The following is a 16,175-nucleotide window of genomic DNA, read 5'->3' as shown; positions in this document are numbered from 1 at the left end:
TATAATTAATTATTGTAATGAATGTCTTGTAATTAACTATTGTAGTAATTAATTTTCAAACACATGTTTTGAACTAGTCTAAATGCTTTCATCTATTCCCATAAACCCTAAAATACTATAGTGAAGGTCGTGGAGGAAGAAAATGAATCGTAATGTACCATTCGTGATCAGAAGACCTATGACTGAATCACTTCAACCCGAGTGAGTGCGTGCAACTACATCTCATGATGCTTGGTATCATATCCCTATTGACAACTCATCTATTGATGGACAACACTATATCGTAGTCTCAAACCTACAAATACAATGATATCGTCAATATAGTTAATATTAATAAAATACATCATTTGAAAACTCACCTCTACAATGCCTCATTATTTAAAACAAATTTTGAAAACAAATAAATACTTACCTCAAATTTCATAGACTAAAAGTAAATTAAGAGTACATTGTACTCAAAAAGTTTAATAAACGAAGAACAGAAACATTGCCAAACAGAAGCAAAGGAAGCATGGATCCTTGTATGGGAAGGAAGAACATTGCTCATATTTCAGGGCAACCTTACTTTTCATCAAATGTGACATTCATATCAAACTGCTGCACCATTAGAACTAGACCAACATCACCAAAGGTGAGGTTTTGTGAAATAAGAACTTGAGTATTTTACAACAAATACTTGAAAATAAAATTTACTTGAAACTGTATTAGTAGTATATTGTACCTTTTTGTGAAAAGCTTTATAAATGAAAAACGGGAACATTTGCCAAACAGAGAAGCAAAGGAAGCATGGATCCACGTATGTGAAGGAAGAACATTGCTCATATTTTAGAGCAAACTTACTTTTCATCTAATGTGACATTCATATCAAACTGCTGAACCATTAGAACTAGACCAACATCACCAAAGGTGAGACTTTGTGAAATAAGAACTTGAGTATTTTACAACAAATACTTGAAAATAAAGTTTACTTGAAACTGTATTAATTACATAGATTTGGATCCACTGGTTGACTGACTCATCACTCTTCAAGATTTTAAGACTCAACTAACATCAAACAGACTTTATGCACGAGTCCGGTATCAAACAAAGGTATAAATTACATTTCTTTTTGTCTTCAGCACTCCGAAGTTTGTCCTCCTTCGAACTTCATTGTTCCAAGGTTGACATTTGCTAGCTCTGCAGCTACTCGGGCTGCTGCAGTGGCACGCTCAGCTGAAGCAATGGCAGCTTTGGCTTTCTCTAATACGTCAGATGGTGGTGGTCTTGTATCTAATTTAGCAGCAACTTCTGGTTTGACATCAAAACTTTTAGGTTCTGGTTTGATTTCATTCGTATTATAGTTAATTGGGCCGACTGCATGGTGGTGTTCGGGTTCTTTCTTTCCCATGGGAGATGCAGCAAGAAGTGCCGACCCATAAGAAATGGAAGGATTCAAGAAGCTGTGTTGAGGAGTTTGAGAGACTGCTGCTCCTTGTACTCCCTTGGGTCCGCCCTGCATAAAGAAGGCCACAGAATGGACAACAGAAAATGGAACAAGTTGACTATAACAACAATGCTTATAGCGACGCATAACTACTCCATATGAGAAAGAAGTCCATAAATGTTTGTTTTTTTTAATCAAGAAATAAGCCTATTTATTAAGATAATGAAATGAAACTAATGCTTAATGTACAAGTGATACCAAATAAAGATAAACCAAGAATCGACAGGTGCACCCGAACATCTCAACTAGGCTGATACCTCCTAGCATTTTCATTATCTACGAGGCATAAATTTACAAGCTCAAAAAGGGAGAATGACCTTCCTTCAATGTTCCTATTCATCTCGTTTAATTGGCATGCTAATCAACTAGAAGTTCTCTGGAAAAAATTAACAAGCTCAAACTTGAGGGATTTATATCCACAGTTCCCATTATGTCAAAAGAAGTCATCTTTCAGTTTTATCCATTTAAACATTTAATCAAATGAGTTTTGGATATATCCTCTGACAAAACAAAATAAAGGAACTATTGACAAACCAATCACAGTCAAACCTGACAAATGAGTCAACTGTAAGCGTACAAATGATTCCATTTCAGTTTCATAAAAAAATGAAGTTTTAGTGTAAAAATGATATAATATTAAGCAGAGGAAACAAAAATCTTCATCTGAATTTGTGACCTAGTTATGTAAATGAGTCGGTTAGCTTGTTAGTCTTTTACTAAATAAGGTTCTGAGTGATGTTGGCAATTTGTTAGGGTTCAGCAGTTTAATATAAGTAAAGATGTGGGTGGGCAAAAGAATTTAGGTCAGAAAATATAGTCCCCTGGAAAAGGAAGAGCTCCCGACTTCTTCAAATCTAGAATCTCATGAACATTTTAATTCAGAGGCAAGCATTTCCCAATTCAGTTCTGTTTTAAATCTTAGTTCGTTTTAGGCTTTTGGGAACAACGGTTTAGCAAATCAAGCCACGATATAAGGGCAAGGATGTAACAAAAACATAAACCCTTAATCAACCCTTAATCACTTCACTACAGTGTTATGAATCGAATACCAACTATAGGGTTGTGCTTAAAGTGATCAATAAGGTCGTTTGTTAACGCTCATGAAAGTCAAGACAGTCATCAACCAAAGACTAAGTTTGCTCTAATGTTCAATCAACACAAAATTTCAGGAACATGTAAAATACAAGTATGCAATCATACCAGCAGATCTTCGTGGGTTTTACTAAATTCAGATACTGTGCTCGAAGAATCCCAGTTGAGTCCGTGTTGTTTAGCAATCTCCTTCATGACCTTGAGCTTTAGTTCCCCAGGAGGAGCACTGACTGAAAGCTTTTCAATAATCTGAAATGAAAACAAAGTGAATGTGAATGAATAATTCGCTTTTCATTCTCAGAAAACAAAATAGTACTATTCATGAATGAACTTGAGATACACTTAACTGATCGATTAACTCCAGAATCAGGACGAAGCTCTGAAATAGCAGAGACAAATTCTTTCCCATATTTCACTGCAAACAAATTCTTCAGCTGAAGCAAATCTGGAAGGTCGGAACATCTAGGAGCAGCAAATATTATGCTTGCAATAGCCTCTCGCAGTTCAACGGGACATTCTCTGTGATGGTAAATATAATATTAGCTACGGACAGACATAAGCACAAGGTAAGAAAATCTATATTTATATAAAACGCCTCCAAAATGTATATTTATATAAAACGCCTCCAAAATGTTCTAAGTTTTTTTTTTTTTTTTTTGTTAAGAAAAGAGCTTTAGTTGAAAAAAATGAAAGAATGTAACGGGCAATTAAAAGAGATAAAAAATTTAATTATTTATTTTTAAAAAAAACCCTCATGATGTAATAGAATTAGAATAATTTCGAAAATTCAAATTAATCTTGATTAATCCTTTGAATAAGTACATTTTAGTTTCTTAAATAGTTTTTAATTTTCTTTTAGGATTCTTTTAATTCTCTATATATACAGATTGCCCCTTGTTTGTAGATAACTTTTTATTAATTTCAATTTGATTCTTGGAGAAAACTCTCCTCTTATCTCTTTCAGTTACATCAACTCAACTACGTACAAGAACAAGCTTGAACAAAAAAAGAAAAACTATTGGTAAGCTGATAATTACAAAAATCGCACTAACGAGCACCCATAACTAAGCAGTAGACTTTATCCCTCCCAAACCTCATCCAAATATCACTCCGCCCCTCCAAGAATTTTACTGTTTCTCTCAATCCACATTCCCCACAAGATAGCAATATAACAAACTTGCCAGAAGATTCTCCCTTAACAAACGGCAAGTTCATAACAATCTCTTTGGAGAAAGACCAGCAATCCCTACTATCACATCAACCCACGAACTTAGCATGGACTTCAGAGAGAGTAAGTAAACAAACAGCCGCAGCCACACAAAAGATGATGAAGATCCTCCTCCTGCGGTCTACAAAGACCACATCTCTGTGCGCAAACCAAAGTAGTGAGCCCTTGGATACAATCCTGGGTGTCTAATCTACCGTGTACGAAATCACTTTCTTAGGAACTTTGACCTTCCACAAAGAAGAGAAAACTGAGGTCCTTGAATTTTTTTAAAAAAAACTGAAATAATTTATTTACTCAAATAATGTGGATACATAAAAAGAAAATAATGAAGAGATAACACAATGAAAACATAAACACAGACCAGCAATATCTAATAAAATCTAATTCCCGACATCCAAAAGCATATCCTATACACTCAATTTGATAGTCAATAAAACCCTCAATAACGAGCATCAGTAATGAATTCAAGGTTAAAGTCATAAAACGCATATGAAATATCATCAATGTGAGAATCAAGCTTTGAGTGTAGATCCAAAGGTGAGAGCAACAAAAGCACCAACGCAAGCGAGCTCAATAACGAAACAACAGAGGTAGCAAGAGCAGGAGACTCTTTAGATTGAGCCACAACGAGGGAGAAGATGTCGAACAAGACGGCTACTGGAGCTATGGAAGAAACCATGGCGGCCATTGCTTTGAAAATTTTAAGGGTTTTGAAAGAAGAATATTGAGCGACTTAATGAGGAAAAGAGAAAGAACTTAGACAACTGAGGTCCTTGACTGGCAGAAAGGTACTAATAGCTCCCTGTAAAAGATTTATCTTTCCCGAGCTAAATCGTGTTAGTTCTCATGAATCTAACTTTTAGTTGAATTCTTAGAAAGAAAATAGAGAAAAGAAGACTCCTAAGGTGTTCAAGGTCTAAAAGGGATCAAAACGGAACACTTAGCAAGCAACAGGAGCCAAAACATTAAAACTGCAGAAATGAGTACAGCCATGCAGTGCTGACCGATGATGCATCTTTAAGGCCCCTAGTGATAGAAATAGTAGAGTTATTTGGAAAATATTAATATGGCGGTTAGTTGAGGCATATTAGTAAATAGTTAGTAAGTAGGTTAGGTTATTTTGCTGTAAATAGAAGGTGAGGGGTTGAGGGATGATATGAAAACCCCAACAATTGGAATCAAGAACCCTTCCTAATTCTCAATCACTAAAACCCCCAAATCAATATGATTTCAACCCTAAGGATTGGTTTGGATGCGGATTGCCTTAAGATCAATATCTTGAAACAAGCACAAGTTCTTTGCCCCAAGATTCGAACACTCCACAAATAGGATGATCAATCCCACTTGAATGTTCTTGAAAAATTCAAGAAGCTTTCATGTTAATCTTAAAAACAAGCACAAAGGCTAAAACTTGATTCTTCGTCAAACAATACTTAAACCAACTTAATAACAAGGCTTAAATAGTCTCTCAACAAAAATCCTAATGCATCATAAATAGACAAAATTAACCCTACTTAAATGTCATAAAAAGGGTAAAAATTGGGAAAATACCAAAATTACATCAAAATTATTAAATCAAATGCAAGATTGATTGGTTCATATCATCCTCTCCTTTTGAAGGATTCGTTCACAAATCCAAATCAAAGTCTTGTAAAGCACTCATAAATCGTGCTTAAAGAAGCAAGGAACTGGTATTAATGACGACGAAAGACATGAGAAGGAAATGGTGTTACTTTCCTTGAAGTTCTCTTGGATGGTCTCTCTTACAAAGCAACCTTGTAGTCATGAGATGTCAAATGTTGATACCATGGTGGATCCCATCTACTTTGGAAAGAATATTGGTTATTCCAATCCTCATTCAATTTGTAATCATCGAAGAAATTTGGGCCAATCGTTGAGCTTTGTTTCAAGGTTAATGCTTCAACATCATGCAAAAACTCAAAAGAAGTAGTGCTAGATAATACTTTAAGATTAAGTCCACCTAGGCGATAACAAGCTCTCTTGTGCGTAGGCTCAGATATAAGTGGCTTTGAGAAGATAATTTCATCTTCATATACTCCTAAATTGAACTCACTCTCTCAATTTCTCCTTCATTTTTATAACATTGCACACCACTGCCCAAATCTTCTTCCACGTTCTCTTCTACCAAAGTTTCTGTCTCCTCGTTCTTTTTCTATAATTTTGATTGAAATTTGTTCATCTCTTTACTCCCAATGGCTCTTCCTTCCTCACTGCCACAAATCTCTCAGTCTAATTCTTCTTGTGCTCTTGGAAAATTTGCATCTTCATCCTTGGGTGATTGATCGTGCTCTGCTTTGCATGCTTGTTCCTTTGAGGCTGGACACATCCTACTCCCTTCTAATTGAATTGTTTCTGTGACAAATTTTCTTATAGCACTGTGTAATACTGTGAAATTTTCTAGTATGGCCTCTCTAAGCTTTGCATCTATACCTCAAATTTCAGCTTGCCTTCTTCTTTGATAAAACATCGCTTTGAGATAACTAAGTAGCTTAACCGACGTGCTTGCTTGACCTAGTTGCTTGATGTGCCTGCTTGACGTGCTTGCTTGAGCTATTTTTTTTCTCCTCCGCTGTACATCCACCATCCCCTTAATATTTTCAACTTTTTTTCCACTTACTCCAACTCCACTTCTTGCACAAACGACATGCTTTTTTTTTAAATTTGAATAGCCCACAATTGTCGAGCGATAAGTCCCCATTCCTTTTCTTTTACCTTTTTGATTTCTAATCCTCCATCCACGGCACAATTTATCCCCACTTTTTCATAATAAGCAAATCACATGAACAAACAAATCTGAAGACTTTTTTTAATTCCGATTTTCAATCGTCTGCAGTCCAAACTTGTAAGCTCTCATTCTATTCTCCTTTTATTTATATTAATATTTTCTAAGTTGTGGAAAAACAAATTTAAATCCCATTGTCGATTCTTTAAGGTTGAATTGTTTTAATAAGAAAATTGGAACAAATTTAGTTTGAGACTAGGAAATTTAAGTGTTGAAAAGAAGGTAACTCAGGTCAAAAAATAAGTTTATTTTGAAGTGAGGGGCATTATGGTTGTTTTTTTGCATATTATTAGTATTAAAAAAAAAGAGAGAGAGAGAGAAATAGGGAGTCATCTTCTTCTTTGAGAAAGTCAGCACCCTCCCCCTCCTCAAAATTTCTCTTCAAATCATCACTCCCTCTCTCTCTCCTCCAGCCGACCACCTTGCGCTGCTCAACGCACCCGACGACAACCAGCAAGCCCCACCATCCATTGGTCAGAGTTCGTCCGACCCATTTGCCACCATCACCTCGAGGTTGGATCTGTCTCTCTGCTAGTTTGACTCCCTCACAAATCGTGCCATTAAACATCATCGACCGCCGCTCCACTTCAATACACCGTTGCACAGTTGCCGCGCCATACGCCATCTACGCCAGATCTGAAAATGTTGCGCCACTGTCATGCTGTAAGTCCCCATTCCTACAAGTTATCACTGAAATTTCTTTCTTGTAGATTTGGGTAAGGATCGGATGATTTTAGTGTAAATTAGTTGGGTTTCTTGAAGTTTTCCAAACACCCATTAAGCTTGAACTTAAATTTAACAATACCCATCATGGTTAGGTATTAAAATTGAGTTCTGGGGAGATTTTAGCTGATGTCCAGCCTTTAAAGCTCAGAATTTGGTGTTTTTACACAACTTGGGTAGATTCTAAGCTTTATGGAGTGAGTTTTGAGTGTCCATCTAAATTTAGTGATAGTATTAAGTAACCCATGATGTTGGATGCTTGATCTCGAATTTAGAAGGTAGTTAGCATGCTGTCTATTGAAGTTAAGGGTACTTAGTTCTTGTTATGTTTTGGAGTAATTTTATTGAGTTTTCTTAGAGTTCTCGAATGCACATTAAGTTTAAGCATTTAGATAAAATTATCCATGCTACTCAGATCCTTGAGTTGAATGTTAAAGGTTGAAAATAGACTTTCCTTTAACTTTGGAGTTCACTCGGGTGTTACTTCTATAAGCTTCGAAACATGAAATGGTTTTAGGTACTAGATTCAAATTTAGAAAGCCGTTAATGTACTGTCAAGGTGATTTCGACAAGCTTTCGATAAGGTTTGAAGTAAATTTAGTGAGTTGTCCCATAGTTCTTGAATACCCATTTAGTTTTAGCATGAACTTGATTTTACCCATATTGTTATGTATGAGAGGTTGAAGATTTGGAGAACTTGGTGGCATTGATCAACACGTTTAAGGTCGTTTTTAGACAGTTTTGGTAAGTTTCTAAGTTTTTGACTCGTTAGTTTGACGTTGAGATTGTCAATGGATCTAAATCTCTTAATTTATTAATATTAGGTTTAAGGGCGTATTTAAACAAGGGGTCCATTAAGTTTGACTCAAGTCTAGATACTCATTGTATTAAGAGTTTATATCGGGAGTTTAAAGATCCCAAGGTGGAACTTTAGCCTAAATCAAGACTTTTGGGGAATAATTCAATCCAAATCTGGGAAGAAGTCATTAAACCATAAAATAGCTTGACCTGTCGTAATGAAGTCTTTTGGAGATTGTTGCGTCGTCTTACCTTGTGAAGACAATTGATGTGACATTAATCTTTGTATAAGGCCAAACCAAAATGGGGGAAGCGTATAATCGTAGGAGATCGAGCCATTGACTGCGAGTGGTTTAATTCTCAAGTATGAAATCTACATATGTTATTCTAGTTCGCCATGATTGTGACAATTTCCAGTATAATTGTTTTATGAACTATGTGTCAAATGTTTTTAAAATATGATTCTGATTTCCACGAACCCTTATATTTTTGAAATATGGTTGAATTTGAACTTATTGATCATGATTTAGATGACAACGGGTTTAAAAAAATACTCTTTGATCTGTTACTAAACTTGGATGGTTTGAATGAAATGTTATTCTCAAATATGTGTTGATGGCTAAGGATTGAAAATGTGTTTCTAACCATGTTTGGTTTTGAACTTTAAACATGTGATGTTTATGAAATAATGTTGGTGATTTCCCTAAAAGCTACGTGAATGTGTTTCTATAGCACCACCTATGGTTGTCAGGGGATTTTGGGGCTGAAAGAGGCCGTGACCAAAGATCCGAGAACCTGAGCTTAGGTGAGGACATGTATGTAGGATTGTGATTTGGCTTTGGGCCTAGCTTAACCCATGGCGGGTGGCTCTATCTGCATATAAGAGCATGGATATATAGGTTGCTATTATGGCAGGTACCAAATATGCGTGAGCTTAGTCTGACTACATGTTTCCTTGTGGATATGGATCACGTGTGAGCTATTCTCGATCATGTATTTAGTATTCTACCATGGTTGGATTAGATGGAGGTTGCTACTATGGCAAGTATTAAATATGCATGAGCTCAGTCTGGCCGCATGTTTTCTTATGGATATGGATCACATGCAAGCTATTCTCAATCGTGTATTTAGTATTCCACCATGGTTGGTTGGATGGAGGTTGCTATTGTGACAAATACTAAATGTGTATGAGCTTAGTTTGGCCACATGATTCCTAGACCGTGTGTGAGCTATTTTCAGCCGTATATTTAGGCACTCTGCTACAATAAACCCTCATATGGAACAGGTTTGTTGGCAAATATTTGTGGTTCATATGAGTAATATGTGATTTTAACGTTTTAATTATTATTTCGTTGTTGATGTCATTTAAACAGTTTGAGAGCATGTTTTACGAGTTTTTACTTCTAAAAACTTATCACTCACTGAGTTTTAACTCACATTTTCAATGTTTTCTCCCCCAGGTAGCGGTCAAGGTCCAAGCTTTTGTTGAGCTCCCACCACCATTTGTAGATTCTCACTTTTGTATGTATATACTTGAGTTTTGTATTACTTTATGGAATAGTTAGAAGTAGCAAGGATCGTGCTTTGGATATGTGTTTTAAGAGATTCATTAGTGGACTGTAATCACTTTGTAACTAAATTCCTAGTTGGAAATAAACTCTATTTGAAACTCTAGAATAGTCTGGATGAGTGTGTGGTGAGACACACTAGACGTTAATTTGAGTCTGAGGTGTATATATATAGAAGTATAATTTCCCTCTCTTTTCAGGCTTGGCTAACCCATATTTTAGAGGAAATGTTGCAAAAATTCCTATAGAATTTTAGGTTGAAAATGTTTTCAAAAAGTGTTTTCATGCCATGATCTAGGTTAACGGGGTGTGACAAGACTTTTCTTTTCTTAATTCTTCTTCAACCTCAAGTTGAAATCAATCTTTTTTGTTTTTCAAAATCATAACTCAAATAGAAAAACAAATGTAAAGATAAAAAATTAAGAGTACTCATAGTATCTAATATAGAGCACCTAGGCTCTCACACCAAATGATATGAAAACCCCAACAATTGGTATTAAGAAACCTTTCGGAATGAGAACCCCTAATTCCCAATCACTAAAACCCCCCAAATCAATATGATTTCAACTCTAAAAATTGGGTTAAGATGCAAATTGCCTTAAGATCAATGTCTTGAAGCAAAAACAGGTCCTTTGCACCAAGATTCAAAAACTCCACAAATAGAGTAGACCCTAGATCTCTTTTTCCTTGATTTTTTAAGCTATATAGCAAGTTAAGTTGTTTTGTTGTTGTTGTATAGGTAGTCTTAAAGAAGTGTTGGTGTGTCAAAGAAGGATTTTATGGTGGGAATTAGCCAAGAGTTAAAGGATTTCGGGGTTAATTTAGGCGGCCACAAGGAGAAAATGGTAGAATTTGAGTTAAATGTGTATGTTTTGCCTACTTATTAACAAGTTATTTACTATAAACCCTAAACCTATAAACCCTCAAATCTTTTAAGAGCTCGAAAGGATAGGATTAGGTTGGAGTTAAGTTGAGGAAGTAACTCAAAGAAGGGTTAAGTTGAAGTTTCTAATAGTAGCCTAAGTGTAATGGTTAATGGAAGAAGAAAGTCATGTTAAGGTTATTAGGTGGTTCTTAATATTTAGCATGATTAAAGGAAGTCAAGTGATGGAAAGTGAAAAGAAATGAGGTTGTCGGGCATTTGGTTGTGAAAAGAGTTGGAAAGAGAATTTTTGGCCAAGTCCATTTTTACGACAAGCAAGAGGTGTCAAAGGTTGGCATTCAGAGTGTACTATTTGTTTAATCGGGGTTATTCTTATTATTGTTGTGGGGGTTCACCTAGAATAAGAGGAGTTATCAAACGTGATTGAGGTAGTTCCGTTTATAAAATATTTATAGCTAGCAAGAGAAAATGAGTTCACAAGATATGATTATGGTTTATGGTTCGCTTTATGCAAAAAATTCTTTAACATATTGAGACATTGTTTACAAATCTTATGTTTTTACACATGTTTTTGTCTAATCAAATTATCTCAAATAGCCCTAGGGGTAGGTTATGGGGCACTGAGGGAGGTGAAGACACTAATCTCTAAGGAACAGAGTTAGGTACGCATATCTCTAAGGAACAGATTTGGGGATGCCCATCTCTGAGGTTTGGATTTGGTATTGTTATAGCTCTGACATCTCTTGAGTAGATTCTTGGGTTTTAGATGAGGAAAAACCAATACTTGAGATACTGATTTCTAAGTGCTTGCTAAGTTAATGTATTCATGACTTCGTTATGATTAATGTTTAAAATGTTTATGAAATGTTGTTTAAAAACCTAGTCACTTCCTAAGCTCTTTTAACTCATACTTTCCAAATTGTTTTCCACTTTCCAGGTAGAAGTCGTGTTCCCAAAGTCTTGATTCGCTGTTGCCTATCTGCTGAAGGGTCACATTTACTTTCCATATGTTGTCTTTGTTGTTTTGAACTTGGTACATATAGTCATGTCATGATAATGTCTAGAATAAGAGTTCGTTATCAGTGAATCTTGTATTTAAGTTAAATGGTTTCTATTATATGTGTATGTAAGACTTACTTTGGAGTTTGTTAATAGATGGGTTGCACTGAAGTTTTATTGGTAAATTATATTATTTGCTTCTACACGTGTTTCATTTAGAGGTTAAGAGTCAGCAGGTATCGTTGAAATGGAAACAATATCAGTTGACTCCACACCGTCTCTCAGACCAAGAGGAGGTGGTCAGGGATGGGGTGTGACATCTACAAAGCATGAGATTTAACTAAGTAAGAATTTAAGTTAAGCCTGAGAACTTATTTAAAAGCAATTGCTTGAGTTTAATGATTTAACTAAGTTTTCTATTTAAACTTGAGATTTAAGCAAAGTAAATGATTGAGCAAAAGCATGTTTTAGAGTTTTACAAGTTTGATGAGCATTTGAAAGCAAGTGTAAAGCATGAGTTAAGAAACTATATAACCTAGAGCATAATTTAGCAAAGCATGTTTTAAAAAATGTAAGGTTGCTATAATTTGAACATGCTATTTGTAGAAAAGATTTTTAAGTTTTAAAGCTTGAGATTTTGAAGCATGTTTTATTTTATACTCGAGATATCTAGAAATCTATTGTAACTCTACAGGGGAGTTTATTGTGAACAAAGTAATATTAAGATGAGGGCCTCTTTTAGGTGCCTAGTTCCATCTTGGAGCGGGACAAATTGCATTGATCCCATTCTGTTATTAGAGCCGAGGTTTATATTATCAGGGTTATGGTATCAATTTAGATCTGCCATTTCCGTGTTTAGATTCAGGGTATAAAGAGAAAGAGAAAAGTTTAAAAAGTTGGTTTACTGCTTTGCTATGTTTCTTACCTACATATTTATAAAGCATGTTTTGTTTTAAAGATAGTCGCTCACTGTGCTTTAGCTCACATCTTCGAAATGTTTTCTCACTTTCTAGGTAAAGATCATGGTCCCTAAGCTTGACTTACCCTGATAGACCATCGATTATAATGCAATATAGCAGAAGGAAAAAAGGTGAAGTGGCACGTGCGCGGAAGGACGAAAGCGAAGGAAGTGGAAACCACCCTGGTGGGGACCATAGTTAGTTACACGAGGGGTGCGTTAAAAGGATAGGAGGAAGGGAAGAGGGGTGGTTATTTTGTTCTAGAATGGCGGGCTGCTAGTTTCCTGGAGAACAGGGAAAGCATATGTGATCAGTTAACTTTGTGGTTTCAGTAAATTTACTTTTTGTTTTGTTGAATTGCTGTTCTAGTTTTGAGGATTGTACTTGTTCGTAATTTTCTACGTTAAGATAGGTTTGCACCGTGTTTAGACTGTTTATTTGTTGTTACATTGTAAAATTTAGGGTGTTTTATGAATACGAAAGAACACACTTCATATCGTTCTATCATTTTGGTATCAAAGACATTCGAACATGTGAAGACGTCTTCCATGACGCAAAAGCGAATTGAGGAAAAGTTGGAAACGGTTGATCAGGAGATTTCAGGCATTTGAACAGAGTTACATGAATTACCAACAATTAAGACATTTCGTCCTTAACAAAAAGTATTGAACTGTGCAGGCTGAGAAGCAACAGCAACAACAATAGATTTAACTGAAATATATTGACGGCATGACTAAAGGGAAGCCAACGATGGAAGAGGTACCAGAAGAATAGTCAAGTCAGATTGAAAGCATGATTGATGCAAGTGATTCGACTGTGATGGGAGGAAAATCTGAAGACAAACACACTAAATTGGAAGGGGAAGAGTCTAGGCAAGATCGAAGCAAGTTCAAAAAATTTGAAATGCCGGATTTCGAGGGAACTGATCCTGACCAATGGTTATTTCAGGCAAAACAGTATTTCCAAATACACAAACTCACCGAATCAGAAAAGATGACTTTGGCAGTAATCAGTTTTGATAGACCAGCTTTGAATTGGTACAGGTCTCATGCGGACCGTGAACCATTTGCAAAGTGGGAAGATTTAAGAAGAGGCTTCTTATTTGATTTCGATCAAGGCATGAGGGTTCAATTTTGGGGAGATTTCTAGCGATAAAGCAAGAATCCTTAGTGGAAAAGTACTACAATTTGTTTGATAAGTTGGTGGCACCACTGCCTTTTCTACAGAAGGCAATGTTGGAAGAGACGTTTATGAACGGGTTGAAACCATGGATCAAAGCCAAAATAGAGTGTTAGGAGCCCATTGGGCTTGCCCAGATGATGAAGTTGGCCCAAAAAAATTGCAAATCGTGAAGTGGTACATAGTGAATTGGGCTTTTAGCGTGCAAGGGAAGGTAAAGCCCAAGCTTCTACTTATTTTAAAATGCAATTATCTATAGTTTCAAATGATACTAAGTCGGGATGGAATGTTCCGATGAGGACAATCACACTACGGGGCATGACTATGGACACTAATCGACGGGAAGGACCATAAAGACAGCTTTTTGATGCAGAGTTTTAAGCCAGACAAGAGAAAGGTCTCTGCTTTCATTGAGAGGAAAATTTTATGCAGGCCATAGATGTAAAGTGAAGGAACAGAAAGAACTAAGAGTATTGGTTGTTCAAGCGAATGGGGAAGAATTGGAAGTAGTGGAAGAAGAAGATTATATAGATGAAAATGAGGTAAAAGCCATCGAAATTGAAAAACATGATGAACCATTGATAGAATTGTCATTGAACTCGGTAGTTAGGTTAACTAATCTAAGTACGATGAAAATAAAAGGAGTAATCCAAGATAAGTCAATGGTGGTATTGATAGATTGCGGCACGACGCATAACTTTATTTCTGATTAGTGATTCGATTGAAATTGTCATTGGAAGAAACATCTCATTACAGAGTCATTTTGGGTTCTGGTATGGCTGTGAAAGGCAGGGGGATTTGCAATCAAGTGGAGTTGATATTGGGTGATTGGAAGATCGTTGACAACTTTCTACCATTAGAGTTGGGAGGGGTGGATGTTATACTTGGAATGCAATGGTTGCACACACTGGGGCTAATTGAAGTAGATTGGCGGAAACTCACCTTAACATTCATACAAAATGAACAGAAGGTTGTTATAAAGGGAGACCCAAGTTTGACGAAGGCTAGGGTGAGTTTGAAACACATGATGAAGACATGGACACCATCTGATCAGGGGTTTTTGATAAAGGGTAGAGCTTTGGAAGGCGGAATGATGTTTGCAGAATTGTATGGAGTTGATGAGATGCCTACAATTAGAGAATCTATACCAGTAGTGCTAGCTCAGTTTGATGACGTTTTTTATTGGCCAGTAAAATTACCACCATAGAGGAGCATTGAGCGTCACATACATCTTAAAAAGGGGACTAATCTGATCAATGTTCGATCTTACACATATGCATATCAACAAAAGGAGGAGATGGAAAAGTTTGTTGACCAGATGTTAGCATCCGGAATAATAAGGCCAAGAACTACTCCTTATTCTAGCCCGGTGTTACTAGTGAGAAAAAAGGATGCTAGTTGGAGGTTTTGTATAGACTACCGTACATTGAATAATGTGACGATCCCTGACAAGTTTATTTAAGACCTCCCATATTGCATACATATAAGAGGAGGGACAGAAAAGTAATTCAGCTGGACAGGAATGTGGGAAAAGGAAAATAAATGGGGGATCGTGCGTGTGGGACCCAGGGAGAGAGAGAATGTTGGATAATGCCTATATATAGCATCTTTTGGGGATTGGGGAAGTAGGTTTTATTTTGATAAAAGCTTGGGAGGGCGGCTGCTGTAGCCAAGGTTACCCTAGGGTAGACTACATGTTGGTATGCTATTGTTATTGTTTTTCCTTGATGTTCTTTACTGCTTTAAGCTTATGACTGTATTTGGCATTATAAATAAATAAAACTACAGAGGATACTCTGTTTTCCTGCCAATAAGTTAGGTTATTACAGTTTTCTTTTTGGGAAACCTAACATTTGGTATCAGAGCCTCTAGAAACTGGGGGTGATCACGAGACAAATGGCTCAAAGACAGATGGAAGAAAGAGTTGAGGGTACTGAAAAGGAGCTCCTGAGTATGAAAGAAATGCTGCTGGAAATGAAGAAGGCTGTAGAACGATTGGCTGACGAAATGAAGGAAAATCATAGTTACAAAAAAAAAGAAGAGTCAGGTACCACATCAGACGGTTCAGTGATGAAGTTAAAGGGGAAGATGGATGAAACCGACCCGATAACAGAGATCAATGGAACAGTAACTGACCGGAGCAAGTACAAAAAACTGGAGATGCCGATGTTCCTTGGAGAAAACCCTGAGTCATGGGTGTACAGAGCTGAACATTTTTTTGAGATAAACAACCTGCCTGAGAGTGAAAAAGTCAAGGTAGCTGTGGTAAGTTTTGGCCAAGATGAGGTGGATTGGTACCGTTGGAGTCATAATAGGAAGAAGGTGGAGTCATGGGAGGATCTTAAGAGTAGAATGTTTGAGTTTTTTCGAGACTCGGGACAAAAGAGCTTGGGAGCAAGATTGATTAGGATTCAACAAGAAGGATCCTATAATGAATATGTCAAAAAATTCGTGACCTAT

General features: G+C 36.4%; 1 protein-coding gene across 1 annotated transcript in view; it reads right to left on the bottom strand.

The window, feature by feature from the left end:
- Positions 1 to 801: 801 nt before the first annotated feature.
- Positions 802 to 16,175, bottom strand: part of LOC103503383 (uncharacterized) — a 28,949-nt gene continuing 13,575 nt past the window's right edge. The window contains exons 4-6 of the mRNA XM_008467559.2: positions 2,923 to 3,094; positions 2,684 to 2,824; positions 802 to 1,492 (exon numbers count right to left, since the gene is read on the bottom strand). Coding sequence (XP_008465781.1) covers positions 1,115 to 1,492; positions 2,684 to 2,824; positions 2,923 to 3,094 — 691 coding nt within the window. The 3' untranslated portion in view covers positions 802 to 1,114. The remainder of the gene's footprint in view (positions 1,493 to 2,683; positions 2,825 to 2,922; positions 3,095 to 16,175) is intronic.

The sequence above is a fragment of the Cucumis melo genome, chromosome 9, assembly GCF_025177605.1.
Source record: "Cucumis melo cultivar AY chromosome 9, USDA_Cmelo_AY_1.0, whole genome shotgun sequence".
Classification (NCBI taxonomy): domain Eukaryota; kingdom Viridiplantae; phylum Streptophyta; class Magnoliopsida; order Cucurbitales; family Cucurbitaceae; genus Cucumis; species Cucumis melo.
Note: the sequence above shows the minus strand (reverse complement) of the source record. Positions and strands in the feature narration are given on the sequence as shown.